This window comes from Fukomys damarensis, unplaced genomic scaffold (genome assembly GCF_012274545.1).
Source record: "Fukomys damarensis isolate Sample0158 unplaced genomic scaffold, DMR_v1.0_HiC HiC_scaffold_27, whole genome shotgun sequence".
Taxonomy (NCBI): Eukaryota; Metazoa; Chordata; class Mammalia; order Rodentia; family Bathyergidae; genus Fukomys; species Fukomys damarensis.
In genome coordinates this window covers 973902-993878 of record NW_022900939.1, presented here as the reverse complement: position 1 = coordinate 993878, position 19977 = coordinate 973902, and the positions used below count along the sequence as shown (strand labels likewise).

The 19977-nt window shown below is 53.3% G+C and overlaps 2 protein-coding genes across 13 annotated transcripts in view; one reads left to right on the top strand and one right to left on the bottom strand.

Annotated features, from left to right (window-relative positions):
* Best1 (bestrophin 1) overlaps nt 1-722 on the bottom strand; it is an 18809-nt gene extending 18087 nt beyond the window's left edge. Inside the window, 1 exon segment of the mRNA XM_033756580.1 lies at nt 357-722. Coding sequence (XP_033612471.1) covers nt 357-508 — 152 coding nt within the window. The 5' untranslated portion in view covers nt 509-722.
* A 448-nt stretch (nt 723-1170) lies between these two features.
* Nucleotides 1171-19977, top strand: part of Rab3il1 (RAB3A interacting protein like 1) — a 29317-nt gene continuing 10510 nt past the window's right edge. For 4 of the 12 annotated variants that reach the window (XM_033756767.1, XM_033756775.1, XM_033756774.1 and 1 more), the window contains exon 1: nt 8219-8352. Coding sequence is in view for 8 of the 12 variants with exons in the window: in XM_033756763.1 (XP_033612654.1) it covers nt 2659-2756; nt 8190-8352 (261 nt within the window). In the remaining 4 variants the exon portion in view is untranslated. Of the gene's footprint in view, nt 1949-1991; nt 2757-2793; nt 3651-8189; nt 8353-19977 lie in introns of those variants that run through there. The other 8 variants (XM_033756763.1, XM_010633047.3, XM_033756772.1 and 5 more) reach the window with 8 other exon arrangements.

The following is a 19977-nucleotide window of genomic DNA, read 5'->3' as shown; positions in this document are numbered from 1 at the left end:
GAAGTACTCCACAGAGAAAGGTGCTGCAACTCTGTGAGTTTACCAGTGAGGCGCGGGAGGCCGGGCCGGACGCTGTGTCACCCCGCCCGCCCCCGGGACTGCGGGTGCCAGCAGCGTGGAGGTGAGAACTCTATCTTCTAAGCTGCTCTAAACACAACCCCCTAATTAAAAAGAAAAGGGTAGGAGAGGATCCCGAAGTGCTGTGTTCCGTTACATCTGACCTACACTTTATCGTTTAGGTAAACGTTATCTATATAAACCTCTGGGCCCGAGAACGTGTGGGATCCGGACCAGCTCAGGCGAGGGTGGAAACCACAGGGTGCACGGGAGCCCCCAGCCCTCAGTCTGAGCCCCACCTGTAGATGTAGCGGATGACGTAGTAGCACAGCAGGAAGACGAGGAACTCTCCGTAGAGCAGCTTGTAGATGCTGCCCCACCAGCAGATCAGCAGGCGGCAGAAGGAGCCCAGGCGGGCGTTGGCCACCTGGTTGGTGTAAGTGATGGTCATGGCTCTGCCGGGCCGCACCGGGTGGCTTGGGTCCTGGTGGGCAGGCACAAAGGTGCGGGGAGCCTTGGTCAGTTCCTGTGTGGGACTCGCGTGTGACCCTTGCCAGAACCTGTCCCAGCCCAGGGCCTCAGTTCTGTTGCCTGGATGCTGGGGGAACAGGGCTGAGATAGTCTCCAGTGAGCCTGGGCACCCAAGCAAGTGAGCCCCGAAGCCTGCGGTGCCTGGAGATCCTCTTCCTGAGATGCCACGTGACCTGTTCTCTCTGGGTCATTTCCTTGGACAGAGCGTCCCCAACCGTCCTCTGGAAATAGTGTCCATTGCCACCAGCAGGGCGCCCCACTCGCTTGGTCTTCCACACCTCCCTGGCCCCTCTTGAGCTTAGGTGGTCCAGATCCTCCTGTTTCCCGCCCCATAGCAGGTGCTCAGTGAGAGTGTTGAAGCAGTGATTGGCAACCCCACTTGCTCTGAAGCAGCCACAAACTGGTGGTGTCACTGCTTGGTGACACCAAGCTCCTTCCTGTCTCAGGCCCTGCAGACACTCAGGGACGCGCTCTGCCATGGCTGCCTGTACGTGCCCCTCACACATACACGGGACAGCTGGCTGCCCACCCTGCAGGCCCTTGAAGCCCGGTCTACCCTGGTGCCTGTACTCACGGGGGCTGCTGTTGGCCGGGAGGTCCTGCCAAGGCCTGGCCCCTGGCCTGGTGGGCACTCGGAGACCCTGTGGCCAGTGCCCCTGCCCACCCGTGGAGGCTGGTTCTGCCCACACGGGTGAGAGCCGCATGGTCACGTGACTGCTAAGCCAGGGTGCCACAAAGGAGCCTTGTCTGCTCCTGTAATCTGCTCTGAGGTGTAGCCCAGCACGGCCAGGCCCCTCTAATTCCTCCCAAGGCTGGAATCTGGGGCAACACCCCCTCTAGTTTGGTCCTAAAATCCAGAGGTCCTGGGCCCTGCTGTCTTATGGGGAGTTAGGGACACCTGGGGCAACCCAGGAGAGGGCCTCTGCCAGGTCTGGGGACTGCGACAGCCATGTGGGCTGGGAAAGGAAGCCTGAGCTCTGGGCAGAAGTCCCAACTCCTTGTCCTGGCCCTGTGGTGGACTGGTGGGGATCCTGCATCCTGTCTGAAAAGGATGCTGTTCTGGAATTTCATCTCCCTCCATGATGGGATCCACCTGCGCTGGGAAGTGCTCCGATTGGCTGCTGGTGATGTCATGTTTCATGCTGGCTGTGACTGGGCACCAGGACCCTCAATGGATGCTTGGGAGCCCTTGGGTGGCCCCTGGGGAGAACCATAAGCATTCCAACACTCAGCCTGCAGTGCCCGGTCCCTGCCAGGCTGTTGACTGGCTCACTGCTGCCAGGTCTCTCTGTAGTCTGATTCTGGGCCTGGGAGCCACACTTCCTCACACCTTAACTTAGAAGAGGACCCGAGCCTTCGTGTAAACAAACCCACTGTCCTGCCTGCCCTCCTGTCCCCTCCCCGACCCTGTGTAGCTGCTGAGCTCCAGAGGGCCTTGGGCAGACAGTTGGCCCCTTAGCTCCCCCCTTGGAAAACACCATGGGGAGCTTTTCCCTCAGCTGTTGCTAGGTGTCTCACCCGGGTTGGGACAGGCTTCCCGGAGAGGAGTGGTGAGCCTCAGTTTCCCCATCCATGAAGTGGGGCAGTAACACCTGCCGGGGCATCAAGGGTGAGGACACAGGGGCACCTCCGTCCCCTCCCACACCTGTGGCCAGGTGCCCGGAGCCAGGTTTTCCTGGGCAGCTTCTGTAAGCCCAGCGCCTCTGCCTGCCACTCGGGCACCTGGGGGACCCGGTGTCTTTCTAGGTGTGGGGTGGCTCCGTGCAAGGCACTTCCCGCCTTAAGCCTCCTCCACTCGGGAGGGTGCTCTGCCCTGGCGCTAACAGGTGCTTTAAAGTAGACTAGTGCTGGAACAGCAGTGCCCTCTCTGGCCTGGGGCTTCACTTCCTGCCTCCCGGAGAGGCCACTGGGGGGCGCCTGTGACCTGTGCTCTCGTCAGGGAAGCCTGGGCCATGGTGTGGACGCTGGCACGGGTGCTCCAGCTCCCCCATCCCTCTGGCCCAGGCCAGCTGCACTGGGAGACACAGTCCTGTCTGCTCCGGTCTCCCTACCCTCAGATGCCCCCCTGGGATGTCTCCAAGGACGCCTGTGTGCTGCACAGATACGAACTGTTCTCTCCATGGGTCCCCAGCCGGCCAAGCACAGCCCAGGCACACAGGAAAGCCACCGTAAGTACCAACTGGCCTTAGCCAAGCCTGGAAGAAGGGCCCCACCCCAGTCAAGGCTCCCCTGAGTCAGGCCAAGTGCGGAGTTCAGGGAGACTTCTATAGAGAAGGAGCATTTCAGTTGGGTCTTGAATCACGAGCAGGGCTTCTGAGCTGGGAAGAATGAACAAAAGGGCACTGGCAGGGAACAGCCTATGGCAAGTGACAGGCGTTACCGAGGAGCACTTCGGGATACAAAGGACACTCCAGGCCTCCCTTGGCCAACCACACAGCTCTCATTGACTTTGGGCTGAACCCCCATCTCCCGAGCCCTTCCCCTCCCCACGAGGCTTCTGCGGTGGGGGTGACTCCCCGGGTGGGCCTTACCAGTCAGGGAGGGGCTCTGCTGGGGCTAAGCGCAGGAAGAAGACCTGGACCACCGCGCAGCCCATCTCTCAAGCCCCAGGGCGCTGGCGAGCCATGTGGGGCAGGCCCAGACGTGGAGGGTCACCATGGCAACAGGAGCATCACAGAGGGCTGGCCTCTGGGCAGGGGGACCAGCACAGCCAGGAAGGGCCTGTGCCGGGCCAGCTGCCAACCACCGGCCGCCTCTCCCAGGCCCATCACAGGAACACCAGGGTCAACAAACACCGAGAGAGGGAGAGAGGTGGGGGGCGGGGGAGCAGCACGGCGGGATCCGAGCCCAGGCCTGGAGAGGATGACTCCACCTCTGCCCAGCTTTGGGCAGGCCTGCTCCCTCAAGGGCTGGTGACACCACAGAAGGACAGTAGGGATCAGGGGAGGAGGAGAGGCGGGGGCACCCTGGGTCCAGCTTGGTTGAGCCACATCCTGCAGCAGTGATGGTGTGGACTAGGACTGGCCCTGTCCCCCGTGGACTCTGCCCCTCTGGGGTACAAGGTAAGGTGCTGACCCACCCACCCCACCACCCCATGCTCAGTGCCGTCAGTGGGGAGCCGGGGCTCACTCTCCAGCTGTCCCAGCTCAGGCTGCTCACTTGGGTGGCAGGCAAGGAGGAAGAGAGGACTGCGGGTTGTCACCTTGGGACTGTGGCCCACGTTGACAGAAGGTCTAACCTGCAGTTGTCCGTGGATTGGTTGAAGGGATTATTCTTTCCTCGTTGGATGGGCTCAGCACCATCGTGGAAACCATCGGTGAGGGACACGCGGCTCTGCTCCTGGATGCCCTTCCACATCCTGGGCTCAGATCTGGCCTCAGCATTTGCTGTTTTTACTATGAAACTATAGAGAAATTTGGAAATTCAGAAGTCTGAGGTCTCCAGCTTTGTTCTCCTTTCTCAAGATTATTTTGGTTATTCAGAGTCCTTTGAAGTTCCACATGAATTTTAGCTTCACCTCACTCATTTCTGGGGGGAAAAAAAGCTGGAATTTTGAGAGGGATTACATGGAATCTGCAGATGCTTTTGCCATCTTTACAGTGTTAGGTCTTCACAGGAGGTGTCTGTTAATTTCTTTAGATATTCTTTAATTTCATTCAACAGCACTTTGTAGTTTTTAGTGTCTAAGCCATGTACTTCTTTAAAATATTCTGAAGTATTTTTCTTTTTTGTTATTGTAAATAACCTTAGTTACTTGTTGCTGAGACAGAATGCAAGACCCAAAGTTAAAGGAGGTACGGTGTATTGAAGCTCACAGTTAGTATAGGTTTCAGTCCCTAGTTGGCTGGCTCCAAGGCAGGGTGGTGGGGCAGAGGGGCATCGCAGAGGAGGAACAGTCCATGGCAGGGCAGGCAGGAAGTAGCAGAGCAACAACAGCAGGCCTGCTTTCTTTCTGACTCTGTATCCATCCATGCTATCCAAACTTTGGTGGTGCTACCCACACCGGGCCGGCCTTCCCACTATCCCCACCCAGAACTATGCCAGACCAGTCCGTGGACTAACTTAATAATCACACACCCTTAATTTCAGCATCACAAACTTAGTCCCAGCATGGCATACCCTAGACCCAGCCACTTCTGAAAAGCCCCCACATGAAGCTTTGCAGAATATCTAGATACAAGTCATAACATAAACATAGTTTTTATGTTTTTTTGTTTGGTTTTGGTTTTTGAGACAGGGTCTCACTATGTAGTTGAGACTGACCTAGAACTCACTATGTAGCCCAGGCTGGTCTGGAACTCACAGCGATCCTCCTGCCTCAGCCTCCCCATGCTGGGATTATAGGCGTGTCACCACACCTGGCCTTGTTTTCTTAATTTCATTTTCAGATTGTCTAGTGTATAGAAATACAACTGAGTTTTGTAAGTTTACCTTGTACTCTGAAACTACTGAATTCTTTACCAGCTTTTGCATGCACATGTTAGGTTTTCTGTACACAAGGTAATCCCATCTGTGAATATGGTTTTACTTCTTCCGCCAATCTGGATGCTTTTCTCTTTTTTTTCTTGCATGATTGGCCTTGCTTAAACTTCCAGTGAAATGCAGAAGCGTCAGTGCCAGCCATTCTTATCTAGTTCCTAATCTGAGAACAAAATTTGGGGGGTACCGGGCATTGAACTCTGGTCCTTGCACTTGCAAGGCAGGGGGCAGAACCACTGAGCCAAATCCCGAGCCCTAGAAGGAAACATTTTAATCTCTCACCACTAGGTGGTGTTATCTGAGGGTTTTAACAGATGCCCTTTGAGGGCATGGAGGTTTCTTGGCCTTCCGAGGCACCACTGAGCTACATCCCGGGCAACCCCATGTGTTGAGGTTTCTTTCCACACTCAGTTTTTTGAGTGGTTCTTTTATCACGAGACGGTGTTAGTTTCGTAAAATCATATTTTCCATCAGATGGTTATGTGGTTGTTTCTTTCTTTTTTTTTTTTGGTACCGGGGATCGAACTCTGATCCTTGCGCTTGCAAGGCAGGCAGCAGAACCACTGACCTAAATCCCTGGCCCTGTGGTTGTTTTCATTTTAACAATATGGCGTAATTACATCGATGGATTTTGATGGGTTGAAATGAGCAACTTGCATTCCCAGATAAATCCCATGGTTGATAACCTTTTACTGCACTGCTCTTGGACTCACTGCTGTTTGTTGAGGGTATTTGCATCTGTATTCATGGTCTGCCACTTTCTTTCTGTGTGCTGTCTTTGAATTGGTTTCTGGGTGATGCCATACAATTCTATAAAGTACATATTCTCCATTTTTTGGAAGAGAACAGTTAGCATTCATTCTTTTAAAAATGTTTGAGGGAATTCACCCATGGAGCAGTCTGGTGTTAGTCTATTCTTTTTTTTTTTTTTTTTTTTTTTTTTTTTTTTTTTTTTTGAGACAGGGTCACCCTGTGTAGTTGAGACTGACCTGGAACTCACTTTGTAGTCCAGGCTGGTCTCCAACTCATAGCGATCCTCCTGCCTGCCTCAGCCTCCCTAGTGCTGGGATTACAAGCGTGCATTACCACGCCTGGCTGCTAGTCTATTCTTTATTGGAAGTTTTGATAATAACTGATTCAGCCTCCTGTGTGTGCCTGTGTGTTCGGAGTTACTATTCTGAGTCAGTTTTGGAAGAGTGCATGTGTCTAGAGATTTTCCCATTTCATCTAGTCATCTAGATTATTATCTAACTCGTTCTTATGATGTTTTTGTGGTACTAGCGACTGAACTAGGGGTACTCAACCATTAAACTACACCACCATGGTTTGTTTGTTTGTTTGTTTGTTTTTGGTACCGGGGATTAAACTCAGGACCTTGCACTTGGGAGGCAGACGGCGACACCACTGAGCTGAATCCCTGGCCCTCCATTTTTAAAGATTTATTTTCAGATGAGCCTTGCTGTTTTTTCATCTGGCCTTGAACTTGCAGCCCTCCTGTCTCAGTTTACCAAGTAGCTGGGATTACAGGTATGCACCACCATTCCCAGTTTATGATCTTTTTTATTTGTAAGATTGGAAGTAAATTAATTCCTAATTTTTCTAATTTCAGTTCTCTCTTCCTCTCTCTCTCTCTCTCTGCTGCGAGTTCTGGACAAGCCTGGGCTACGGAGTGAGTTCCAAGGCAGTCTCAACTATATAGTGAGACCCTGTCTCAAAAAAAAACAAAAAAAAAAACAAACAAAAATTTTTTTTTTTTGCCAAATGTTTCTGTTTGTGAACCAAATTGTTTACAAATAAAAGTGTTCGTGAACCAAGGTATCACTGTATTTTTTTCTTGATTCTACTGTGTTTTTTTGTTTGCATTTGTTTATTTGTTTAAGACAGGATCTCAATAGATAACTCAGGGTGGCCTTGAATAATGACAGTCCTCCTTTCTCAGCCTCCTGAGTGCTGTGATTACCGGTGTGCCCCGCCATGCCCAGCTCTTAGTGCTATTTTTTTTCTAATTTTTTTTCTTAGTTAGTTCACTACTGGCATACAGGAATACAATTGGTTTTTGGGCCCGGGATTTAGCAATTTAGTTCAGTGGTTCCACTGCCTGCCTCGCAAGCAGAAGGTCCAGAGTTTGATGCCCAGTACAAAAAAAAAAAAAAAAAAAAAAAAAAAAAAAAAAAAAAAAAAAAAAAGATAATACAATTGGTTTTTGTGTGTAGATTTTGTACTCTGCTGCATTACTGAATTTGATTATTAATTCTGACACTTGGTGGGGTTTTTGGGTCTTTTCTGGAGAGGATCGTGCCATCTGCAAATGTCAATTTGACTTCCTGTCCTGTACTTACCTTTTTATTTCTTCTTCTTGCCTACTTGTCCTTGCTCATATTTCAAGTACTATGTGGAACAGGAGTAGTGATGGAGACACCCTTGTCCTGTTCCTTTCCCATTTAACGTGATACTGGCTGCAGGTTTGTGATAAATGGCTTTTATCAGACTGAGCTAAGGTCCCCCCATCCCTCTTTTCTTCGCTCAGTACTATGAAAGGTGCTGGGTTTTGTCAAAGGGTTTTCTGCATCCAGTTGAGATGGTTATGTGATTTTTGTCCTTGCTTCTGTCTAGGTGATGTGTCACCTTTGTTGATTTGCATGTGTCAAACCATCCTTTCATCTCTGGGATAAAACTCCTTGGTCAGGATGTATGATGTTTTTGTTGTTGTTGTTGTTTTGAGACAGGGTCTCACTGTGTAGTTGAGACTGACCTGGAACTCACTATGTAGCCCAGGCTGGCCTCGAACTCCTAGCCATCCTCCTGCCTCAGCCTCCTGAGTGCTGGGATCACAGGTGTGCACCACCACACCCAGCTATTCAGGATTTTTAAATCTTCTTGGTTCAGTTTTGGAAATTCATATGTATCTAGGAATCTATTTTTTCTGGGTTCTTTAATTTCCAGGAACGTAAGTTCTCAAAGTAGTTAACAATAATTGTGACTCTGATTGGGTCCATTTGAGTAAAAGAAGCGAAACTACTTTGGATCCTCACTCTCACCCGGGTGTGGAGGCCGCCAGGGCCGCTTGTTGCCCGGATTCTGTAAAGAGGAAACAAAAGACAGCTCTGCCTCTGTGTCCTCAGAGGAGCTCCTGCCGCCTTCGCTTCTCCAGGCTTCCTGGGCAGAATCCCGCCTCCGCTGCACTCCCATCGGCCTCCTGTTGGGACTCTCACAGTTCACTGCAGTGGCTCCAGGCCTTGGCCTCCCCTGTGTGGACGGACCTCTGCTCTCTTCACATCTGGCTCTGTGAGTGGCCACTGATCCAGCCTTGGCAGTTCTTATTTATATATTTATACACCGTGTGTTGCTTCTGTGTCTCTAGTGAACACCAACAGATACAGGTTTTGGTACCAGCAGTGGATCTGGAGAAAAGACTGTAAAGATGAAAGTCTGTAACGGCTTTAGGGTTCCTGGGGTCGCACTCCAATCTGATGAATCCTAAATTCGCTGCGGCCTCTCTTTCCGGTGCTGTGGGGCACACTGATGTCCTTGGCGTGAACCATTTAAAGTAGTACATTTGATCTCCCTAATTCACCACTGTTAGTGTCAGGAATTTAGCAGCTCCATCTATGAAAGTTGTGAATATTTTTGGCAGAGTGGGAAATGTAATGATGTGGCTGGTTGGATTTAACATCTCTGGACAAACTAGTAAAGGACGGAGCCAATGAGCTCAAAACGTCCACAGGAAATCTAGGGTCTTCTGACTGTGAGGTCAAATTAGAAAGGAAAATAAGGAGCTCAAAGATTCAAATTCCCAGCTTCAGGGGCACCAAGAAATGTAAAAGCTTTTCAGTGTGTCCTGAAGGAAAATCTTTTAGGTTCAGGGCCAAGATCGCAGAAACCCAAACACAGGCCCTAGTAATTCGATTGGCTGAACTACAGCGTAAGCTGAATGCCAGCCTCAAAGGGGATCTGAGGGTGCAGATCAGAAAAAGGCTGGGATGGAGACCTTTGGGAGGGTCCTGGGAGGCTGAGGATGTTGTTTCTAGTGCTGAGGAGATTCTTTTGCCAGAAGAAGAGACTTCCCCCCGTGCCGTGTAAGAGGCGGCAGAGGCACCCATCCCCACCCGGTGGTGTCACCCTCCCGTAGGGCTGTGCCCCGAGGACCCTAATCCTGTGCTGACCAAGCGTGCTAACGCTCCTCAGGACCACCTCACCACCCACTTCTGCCTCTAGGTCCATAACCAGGCTCCGGCAGAAGGCGCCCAAGGGTGAGGCACACAGCGTGACCCACAAGAAGTCCACGGCTCCCCCAGAACTTCTCCAGTTTTCTAACTCTTACGAGAGGCTGGTGAACAAGGGTGGGAATGGGCCTTAGGGTGTGGGAGAACCGTGGCCCAGATATACACCTGGCTCGGGCACAGTTATCAACGTGGGCCCATTAAGCAGCGATTCTGAATGTCATGTTGCAGCGCTCAGAGTAAAGAAAGGTGTTAAATATTTCTGTGGCTGGGCGGCAGAAGTGTGGTTCAAAAGCTGGCCACGGTGAATGAGGCCGAGGTGCCCGATAGTCTCTGGTTTCCTGTTGAGAAGGGGCTTAGAGGCTCGGGGGATGGCGATGCTGGAGTGGGTCTGTCATGCGACACCTAATCCTCCGCACTGCGATGATCAGAAAATGTGCCCTTCACCAACACTGGAGAAGACTCCTGAAGGGGCACTAGCGTCCCCGAAGAGCCCGGCAATTGCTCTTCTCCGTGCCAGACCTTACCGTGGGGCCCATGGCTACTCAGCTGGGAAACTGAAAGGCACTGGGCTTGATTGGATCCGGAGTGGCAGGGCCGAGGGGCAGCGCGTGATTGCCGAAGGCAGGGTGCACGCCTCCCCGTGCTGGACAGCAGGAGCAGAACACGGGCCAGAGTGGTCAGACACGAGTAGACCTATGGCGTTGGCTGATCAGCCATGTGTTCCCCAAAGTGAAACAGACAGGAAGGCTACAAGGTATTTACTAGATTGATATGATCGAAAACACTTATAGGCAAATGAGCAGAAACCTACTTCAAATCGTGGTAACAGAGTCACATCTCTCAGTCAGTTTCCAGATTGGAGCCAGTTTGCAGACCAGGACCCATCGAGGGAAGGGGAGACCGGGTCCCCCTGGGGAGGGACTCTGATGCCCCAGAGAGTTAGCCTTTCTCCCCTCCTTCCCCAGAGGGCCCTGAGCCTTGTGCCCTAGAGACTGTCCACTGGGGGAAGGGAAATGACCAGACATTTCAGGGACAACTGGACACTGGTTCTGAACGAACACTGATCCAGGGAATCCGACTGTCACTGGCCCTCCAGGGAGAGTAGGGTCGATGCAGGTCAGGTGACTCACAGCGGCCCAGAGGTCCTTGAATCCATCCGTAGCCGTGCCACTGTTCCCGAAGGCGTAATTTGGATGGATATACTCAGTCCTTGGCAGAACCCTCACACTGTCCCCTAACCCGTGGTGCGAAAGGCCATTGGAGTTGCTGTTGCCTGGTAAAAGAGTAAACCAGCAGCAGTGCCTATCGCATTCCTGGGTGGACTGCAGAGCTCAGAGCCACCATGGAGCGCTTGAGGACACGGGGTGGTGGTCCCCAGCTCATGGCCGATTAATGCCCCCTTCTGGCCTGTGTGGAAGACGGACAGGTCTTGGGAGGTCAGTGGATGACCACAGACTGAGCGCAGAGGGCACTCCGATGGCGGCTGCGCTGCCCAGTGTGGCCTCTCTGCTTGAGCAGGTGAACACCGCCTGCTGGCCCCACGCCTGCCCCCCAGGCCCATCAGAGACGATGTGCGTTCAGCTGACAAGGCCAGCAGTCGCCCCGCTGTTCCGCTCAGCATCGTGTGATCTCTGCAGCCCTGCCGCACGACTTGGTGCGTAGAGGCCTTGATCACCTTGCTCTCCCCCAAGGAGGGTCCATGATGCTCATGATGCTGTGCTGACTGGACCAAGCAGCCACTCTGGATTTGTTAGCAAAGAATGTGAGAGCCAGAGGGAAGGACCTAAATCAACAAAAATTCAAAGTCCTTCTACCTCAGTGAGATTTCTAGGAGTACAGGGCTGGGGGGCGTGTGGAGATCTCTCTTCTGCTTGCTGTGACCTGTCCTCTGATGCCACCCGGCCCTGAAGCCAGTTGATTATGGACTGAAACCTCTACAAACTGTGAGCTAAATATAGCTTCCCCCTTTAATTTTGGGCATTGAGTATTTTTTCTCAGCAATGACAGAATAGTAGCTATGACAATAATCTGGATTTGGGTGGCAATCATGCTGGCCTTGAATGCAGGATGATCCTCCTGCTTCAGCTTCCCAAGTGCTGGGATTATAGTTGTGTGCTACTGGCTATTTTGCATTTCTTTCTTTATTTTTTTTTGGTACTTGGGTCCTTGCACCTGCAAGGCAGGCAATGGAACCACTGAGCTAAATCCTTGGCCCTGCATTTTGTATTTCTGACTTCATTGATTTGGATCTTTTCTCTCTCTCTCTTTTTTTTTTTTTTTTTTTTTTTTTTGGAGGAAGGGGTTAGATTAGCTAAAAGTTTTGTTTTGTTTTCTGAGACAGGCTCTGGTTATGTAGTTCAAACTGGCCTTGAATTCACAGCGATCCTCCTGCCTCAGCCTCCAGAGTGCTGGGATCACTGGCATTTACCACCACACTTGGCTTCTTCCTTGATTTCTTCCATAACCTATTGCTTATTTTCAAGTGTGTCATTGAGTTTCCACTCATTTGCATGATTCCTCTCTCTTGCTGCTTTCTACTTTTTTTGCACTATTATTTGATAACACACATAGTATAATTTCAGTCCTCCTACAAGTTTGCTTTATCAGGTAGTATGTGGTCCATTTTGGATAAAGTTCCTCATGCTGGTGAGAAGAGTGTGTGTATCCTGCTGTTGCTGGGTGGAACACGCTGTAGGTATCTATTCAGTTCATTTGTTTGAAGGTTTCCTTCAACTCTGATATTTCTTTGTTGGTTTGCTTGTCTAGCTGATCTATTTTTGTTTGTTTGTTTTGGTTTTTTGAGACAGGGTCTCACTATATACTTGAGACTGACCTGGGACTATGTAGCCCAGGCTGGTCTCAAACTCACAGTGATCCTCCTGCCTCAGCCTCCCGCGTGCTGGGATTACAGGTGTACCACTACGCTTATATACTTGAGACTGACCTGGGACTATGTAGCCCAGGCTGGTCTCAAACTCACAGTGATCCTCCTGCCTCAGCCTCCCGAGTGCTGGGATTACAGGTGTGCACCACTACGCCCAGCTAGGTGATTTATTTGTGCTGGGATTACAGGCCTGCACCACCATACTCGGCTTCCATTGATTTTGAAAGACAGTTTTACAGGGTACATCGGCCTGGGTTAGAGTTTTCTTTTAGGTCTTGAAACCTTTCATCCCAAGCTTTCCCAGCCTTTAAGGTTTGTGTTGAGAAGTCTGCCATGATTCTAACAGGGTCACTTTTGTATGTGATTTGTTGCTTTTCTCTAGCCACTTTTAAGATTCTGTTCTGGTGTTGAACTTCTGGGATTTTGATTATGCTGTGTTATTGAGAGGTTCTTTTCCTGATTGTGGCTCTTGGGGTCCTATATGCCTCACTTATGTGTGTTGAATTCTTTTTTGGAAAGTTTTCTGCTGTTATTTCAGTTAGCTGGCTTTTTTATGCCTTCTGTGCTGTCTTGCGGTTTTCACGAATTCCCTTAGGTTAGTCTTCTTTGGGTCCTCTAGTAGCTGCGGAATCCGTTTTCCTTGCGAATGGGTCCCTGAATACAGGCCTGTCTCCTCGTTCTGACACCTGGCCCTCCCTTGAATTGGCCACTTCTGTTGTCCATGCTTTTGATCACATTCGGTTGCCTGTCTCTCTGGAGCCTCCTGAGGACTAATTCTTTTCTGTGCTGGTTGGGCGTCCTTTTGCTTCTCCCCACTGGCTTTTTATTAGTGTCCTCTGTAGCCTAGCTGCTTATTTTGTTTAGCCCATTGTTTGTCGGCCTAGACCTCCTGTGGCCTTGCCAGGTGCCTTATCGATCTCCTTTGGTACTTCCTGTGCTGTCATTTCAAGTGTTTCAGGTGGAGGCTTTTGTTTTCCTCCCCTTGGATGCTGCCTGCATCAGCTTTGCGGGAGTTGGGAGTTTTATTGTTTTGTTTTGTTTTGATGGTACCAGGGATCGAATTTAGGTCCTTGGCGTTTGCGAGGCAGGCGGTGGCGCCACTGCGTTACATCCTTGCCGGAGTTGGGGGTTTGGGAGGCATGTTGTTGGGCGTCCTCTCATTTCTGTCATCTTTTTTTCTTTATGTTGAGGCTTGCAGGTCGACTGTACTGGAGTGTTGTTTGTGACCCCTTTAGTTCACGCCTACTTCTCGGTGCTGTCCTCTGCCCCGGGAACCCCTCCTGTGACTTGGGTGGGAGGTGGCAGGCGATCTGAAGAATGCCCTGACATGTTCAGTGTGCGTGTGGAGGTGAGGACTACACCCAGGACCTTTGCGCCCAGCTGCATCCTCACTCCTTTCTTTATTTTTTAAATTTTGAGACAGGGTTTTGCAGAACCACTAAGCTACCCAAGCGGGGCTCCAGCTCGAGTACGGGGATCACAGGTGGGCACCTCCACCTGCCAGCACCACCCAGCCAGGGTGCCCCGTGGCCGGGCGTGAAGCCTCTCTGCCATGTTTGCTGCCCTGCGTTCCCTGTGAGAGAAGGAAGCCAGCTGGCAGAGGGGAGCAACTGGCAGGAAACAGAGCCTGCAGGAAAGGGAGGAGGAAGTGGAGGAGGAAGGAGAGGAGGAGGAGGACCCTTGGTTAACGTCCCCAGAAGAAGAAAAGAACGCACTGCACTCAGGAAATAAGAGTGTGAGGGGCCGGGGACCCAGCTCAGTGGCTCCGCCGCCTGCCTGGCATCTGATCCCCGGTACCAAAATAAAAAACAAAACAACCACATGAGCGTGGGTTTGGGGAAGTAAGCATCCACGCGCTGTGGTGGCGCAGGCCTGTAATCCCAGCTCTCGGGAGGCCGAGGCAGGGTTCTCCACATGTGAGGCCAGCCTTGGCTACCTAGTGAGCCAAGGCCAGGTTGAATTCCAAAGTGAGGCCATCTCAAAAACACTCTTGAAATTATAGTTTTTAAAAGATACAACAGAAATGAGACTCTCCGAAAGATGGAAGACAAAGTTGAGGAAATAGCCAAAAAATAAAAAAACACAATAAAGAAGAGATTAGGCAATTAGGAGATCGACTTAGGAGGCTGAGTACTAAAAATGACACAGGTTCCACAAAGGGGTGGAGGAGAGCAGGGGGTCAGGCATTGAGTGGCTCAACACTATTCCCTGGTTTCACGCTGGAAAAGCCACCAAACTTGCGCCTGAGACAGCAGCGCACAACTCAGGAAACTGGGACGGAGCCCCCAGGAGCCCCACAAACAGAGGAGTCACAGACAGCCAGGGCTGAGAGGGGTTTGGCCCCGCTGACCGCAGCACAGGAAGTGAAGACAGCGGGGGAAGATGGGAGGCTGTGCCCGCCTGGCAGTCCCTACCAGCCCGGTGGCAGTCAGTACCAGAAGGAAGACATTCCGAGCCCTGACGCAGATGCAGTCACTTCCTGCCAGCCCTGGGAGGATGCTGCTGAGGTCCACGTGTGTCCACAGGCCCGGGGTCAAAGGAATGGCACTGTGGTACTGTTAGCGGGGACTCACAGAGACAGTGGCACCACGGAGCTAAATCCCCGGCTCCTGTCTTTGTCTCAGACACAGTAGCCGGCTTGGTGGTGCACACCTGTAATCCTAGCACTTGGGAGGCTGAGGCAGGAGGATCACTGTTTGAGGCCAGCCTGGGCTGCATAGTGAGTTCAAGGCCAAATTGAACTATTAGTGAGACCTTGTCTCCAAAACACCAAAATAATAAGAATTCAGGGAGTGGCTCCATTTTGTGACCCTTCCTTGTATCTGTGAAGATCCTGCTTCCCCACAGGGCAGGGTGGGAAAAGGTGGGAACACTCACAGGCCCTTAGGGCAGGGTGGACTCTGGGTGCCACCTGCCCTGGGGGGCCCCTCATCTCTAGCCTGAGCACAGAGCTGGCAGTTTGGGGCTGTCACAGTCGGTGCCAGTCCCAGAGGGGCAGGCAGGACGGGCGCAGCCACGGGCCCCGGGGAACCACACCCAGCAGGGCACACTCCCCACAGCTTTAGAGACTCCACAGTCCCTAAAGGGTCTGTCATCTGGCCTCTGGGCGAATGTCCTTCGCCCGAGCCATCTGGTTATTGAGACAGGGTGGCGCCATGCGGTTCAGGCGGACCCTGTGCTCCCCAAGGAGCCCCGGCTGGCCTCGAACTCACGGCCATCCTCAGCCTCCTGAGGGCTGGGAGGATGGTGTGCACCTTTCCCTCAAAGGGCAGCAGTGTTTAGGAGACTGTTTCCTGAAACCTAGGTGTCCAGCACCTTCATTCCACCGACTGTGCCAAGGAGCGGGGGCTGTGCTGGTTGCACCTCCTGGAAAGCCCAGGCTCTGAGTCAGGAAGGAAGGGGCTCTCCGCAGACCTGTGCCCGCCGAGTACCTCGGCCTGGCTGCGGCCTCACTGGCTGAGGGACCCGTGAATGTCCTCACACCAGTGAGCTGCCGGGTCACAGCATGTTCACCATCTGGTGGGTGAGGATTTCAGAAATCACCTTGGTCCTGCCTGGGCTGGCCGACTCCCCGAGGGACCCGCAAGGGAGGTTGCGCTGCAGAGAGAAGAGGGCTGTGGCCTCTGCGGATTCTCCCGGCAGAGTGGCACAAGCCCTGGAAACCAGTGAGGAGACTCTTACAAAGTGAGAACCAGAGTCCATCTGGCCCCGCTTCCCCACCTGGGTATCATCACGCTATGGGGACCATGCTCACCTGCCTTTATGGCAGCACAGCCCCTAAGAGCTGAGTCCACAGAGCGGCCTGCGTGTCCACCCACAGATGAGTGGACAGGAAAACGTAGCATTTACACACCGTGGCCGTGGAGCACCGCTCTGCCACGAAGGACAAACCTGCATCACTTGTAGGAGTGGAGGCACCTGGAGACCGCGACGTTCTTCAGTGAGATAAACCAGACGCACAGCTTCAGTATCACCTGGTTTCCCTCAGATCGCAAACCCAAAGTATAAACGAAGAGCAAAATAAGAGAATAGGAAGTAGGGAGATGGATCTTTCTCAAGAGGGAACAGGATCAAGAGATGGGGGGACAAACGGGGATGAAAAAGAGCTAAGATATGATGTGTAGGTGAGCACGCAGGAGGCTGAGGCAGGAGGATTGACATACGTTTGAAGCCAGCCTAGACTACACAGTGAGTTCAGGGCCAGCCTGAACTGCATCACCGGTCTCAAAAACCAAACCCGAAACTGAAAAATAGAAATTCCACTTGGCCCAGCTCTTCTGGTCTAGGTGCTAGTCGAGTGACAAGGCCTTTCTCTTGCCCTGTGTTCTACTGGTAGCTTTCTTCAGTCTCCCACTTCAATGCCTCCGACGTCTTTTTCAGCACCCTTTTTAGTACAAATGCCATTTTCTCGTGGCTAGCAAATATTTCTGGCCTGCCAGGGTCTAGTACGTCTTAGACTTCATGGGCCAGGCCTGTAATCCCAGCCCTCGAAGCTGAGACAAGAGGATTCCAAGTTCAAGTCTAGCCTAGGCAACTCACACCCCGTCTCAAAATAAAAAATGGGTTGAGGATGTTGCTCAGGACAAAGGCCCGGACTTCAATCCCCAGCCCTGGATAAAGGGGAACTTTCCAGAACCTGGTAAGCCCGAGTCCGCTCCCTGGTGCTCTCCAGCCTCACCTCCGGATTCTCGGGTCTGCGGGGCAGTGGCTTCTCCGGACACTCCCGAGGTCACCACCAGCCATCTGGCTGCAGACTCGTAGCCCCTCCTTCTGGGGTGTTTTTTCTTTTCCTTTCTTTCTTCCCCTCCCGCCTCCCTCCCTCCTTCCTTCCTAGATGGGGGTCTTCCTGTGTTGCCTGGGAGGCGTCAAACTCCTAGACTGGGCCCCTGTCTCAGGCTCTAGCACAGCTGGTGTTTTAGGGGTGCCCCAGCTCCTGTGCCAGGCTAAGGAAACCTTTTCCTGTGGCAGGAAGTGTCAGCCCCAGCCCACCATCTCGGGCGTGGAAATTCTCCAGGCTCCACAAGGTGTCTGCGCGGAAACCTGGTTGCGTTCTGCTGGCTGAGCCCTGTGAGCTCTGCCCTGTGGGCACCCTGCCCACTCCGACTCCTCAGAAATGTCCAGGCCAGGCCTTCCTGGACCGAGCCTGTCACACGGAGCTTTTCTTTCCAACCCCTAATGGTGCACCCTGTGAGAGCAGAGACCATCCCTCCTGCTCACTGAATATTTGGGTTTTTGTTTGTTTGTTTGTCTTTGGTACCAGGGATTGAACTCTGGACCTTGCTGAGAGGCTGGTGGCAGAACCACTGAGCTCAATCCCCAGCCCTAATTTGTTTTTTTGAGACAAGGTCTTGCTATGTCACCCAGGCTGGCCTGGAACTCACAGCTATCTTCCTGCCTCAGCCTCCCAAGTGCTGGAATCACAAGAGTGTGTTACCACGCCCAGCAAGGAGTTTTGCTTTTTTGACTCAGGGTCTCAGGCTGCCCCTGCATTCACTATGTAGCCCAACCAGGCCTTGAATTTGCCATAATTCTCCTGTCTCAGCCTCCCTGTGCCCGGTCTCACTAAGTACTTGATTGAATTTCTCTCTCCTTGGGCTCCTGCCCTGTTCTCACTCCTTTGTAATTTCTTCCTAAATTAAAGGTGTTGACCCTTTGCCCTTGGCTGAGTTCCTCCCCGGCTGTCTCTCACTCTTTCCTGGCTGTCTCTCACTCTTTCCCGGAGCCTGGAGTGGGAGGGGCTGGAGAGGCTGGAGAATTTGAGGGAGAAGTTCTCACTCTTGGGCTGGGCTCATCAGCCTCCGGTCCTTCTCCTCTCTACCGGGAGGCAGAGGAAGGGGACGCTGCTTCTCCCCCTCGCTGAAGATGTTTAACTGCCTCACAGAATAAAGTCAGAGCTCTCCTTCATTCTTCACCCGGATTTATCTAAAAAGGCCCACCCTGGGAGGTGCAGCCATGGAGGGAGGAGAAAGCTGTTTTGGAGCTAGGCACAGGGGCACAGGCCTGGAATCCAGCTGCTCCAGAGGCTGAAGCAGGAGGGTGGCGAGTTAGCAAGACCCCGTCTCAAAAATAAGAGAGTGCTAGGGATATAGTTTAGTGCAAAAGACCCAGGGTTCAATTCCCAGAACAACAACAAAAAAGCTAATCCTCAAATGATCCTCCCAATTTAAAATTCGGTAAACTGAGGCTCGAATTAACATCAGTATAGTTGAGTCTAGAAGTTCTTGTCCTCACAGCCAGAGAAAGGACCTACTCTGGGCAGTGGATGGAGACAGAGCCCTGGGCCTGTGGGGCCCAGCAGGACCCCAGCACATATGCGAGCTGCACCCTGGCTTGCCCTGACTCAGCGGCAGTCAGGCTCAGTCGCTCCTCCCCCTGCAGCGGCTTCCCTCCCTCAGACCCCGCGCGGAGGGGCCAGCTGCGGAGGACCAGAGTTCCGCCTGGAGGTCCACTGGCACTGCTGGTCCGGGAGGGAGGGAGGGCAGGGGCAGAGCCCTGGGTGGTGTTGCTACGGAAACCGAGCCCCCCCTCAGGCCAGGTGTGTAGGCCCAGGTGGCCCCGTGTCCTCCCGTGTCCTCCGAGCCTCCCCCGTGATCACAGGAATGACTGCAGACAGAGGCCCCAGGGGACCTGGCCACAAGTCTCCTCACCCCGGCCCCTGGGGCCCCTCCCAGCCTCCCTGTCCTCAGGGCGGCAGGACAGGCTGGGGCTCTCTAGGAAGCCACAGGCCAGGTCAGGGCCCCTGAAGCTCCCCAGCCTGTCCCAGTGGATTGGGCTCCAGACAGCAATAGGCTTCCCTGCAGGTCCCAGCACCCTGACTCAGTTTCCCCACACAGGGCTGGCTGGGCTCAGTGGGGAGGGACGACACCTCTGGCCATCCTGTCCCAGTTAATCTTTTCCAGGTGAGGGCAGGCCAGGCCAGGCCAGGGAGGTGGGGACTTCAAGAGCAGCAAAACAGGAAGAAGGCGTGGGGTGGCCAGGAACCCTCGACACAGCAGGGAGGCCGCATCTGGTTTGCATCAGGCCGGGTGGTTCCCCCCAGGATAGGAAGAGGGGAGGAGGGAGCGGAAGGGAAGGCTGGCACATCCTGCTCACACAGCAATAAGGCAGCCGCCTGACAGTGCTCACAGGCACGCTGACCTCGCCCCAGAGAGGTCACGAGACTCCCCTGAAGTCACACAGCCTGGGAGGGCAGGAAGGGATCAGAACCCGGACCAATGGAGTCCATTGGTACCGTCCCCAGGTGGGGCAGGGACAAGGGGCCCTGCTCCTGACCTGTGTGGGACTAGGGGAAGGAGAGGGTCAGGGCAGGTCCAGAGAGGCCCGAGGCTGCAGGCAGAGGGACACTTGGGGCACATTAGGCAGGGCAGCTGGCCTGGCAGGCCCTGTGGGGAAACTGAGGCACGGGGTCTTGACGTACCCAGGCTCCAGCCCTGACGGAGCATGCAGGACCGTGCACCACCTTATCTGGGCCACCCAACCCTTGGGTGGTGGAGGGTAGCAGGGGAGGACCTGAGCCCCAGAGGCTGCTCCTGCCCCCAAGCGTCTGGGAGAGCTGGGCTGGAGTTAATAATTACGGCTGCCTACGGGAGGAGGAGATAGGTCGTGGGGGCACCGCCCTGCAGCCGGCTCCTGTGGAGACAGATAGCTGAGGTTACAGAGTGAGGCTCGGAGGGACCCCGCTGCCTGGCATGGCTGCCTCTGAGGAGCCCCCTAGCTGCCCTGCGCGTGGGCCTTGCCCTGTGTTCCTGGCCATGCGCGCGGGCACCGTCCGCTACGCCCCGGCCTGCCTATGCCCCATTCTGG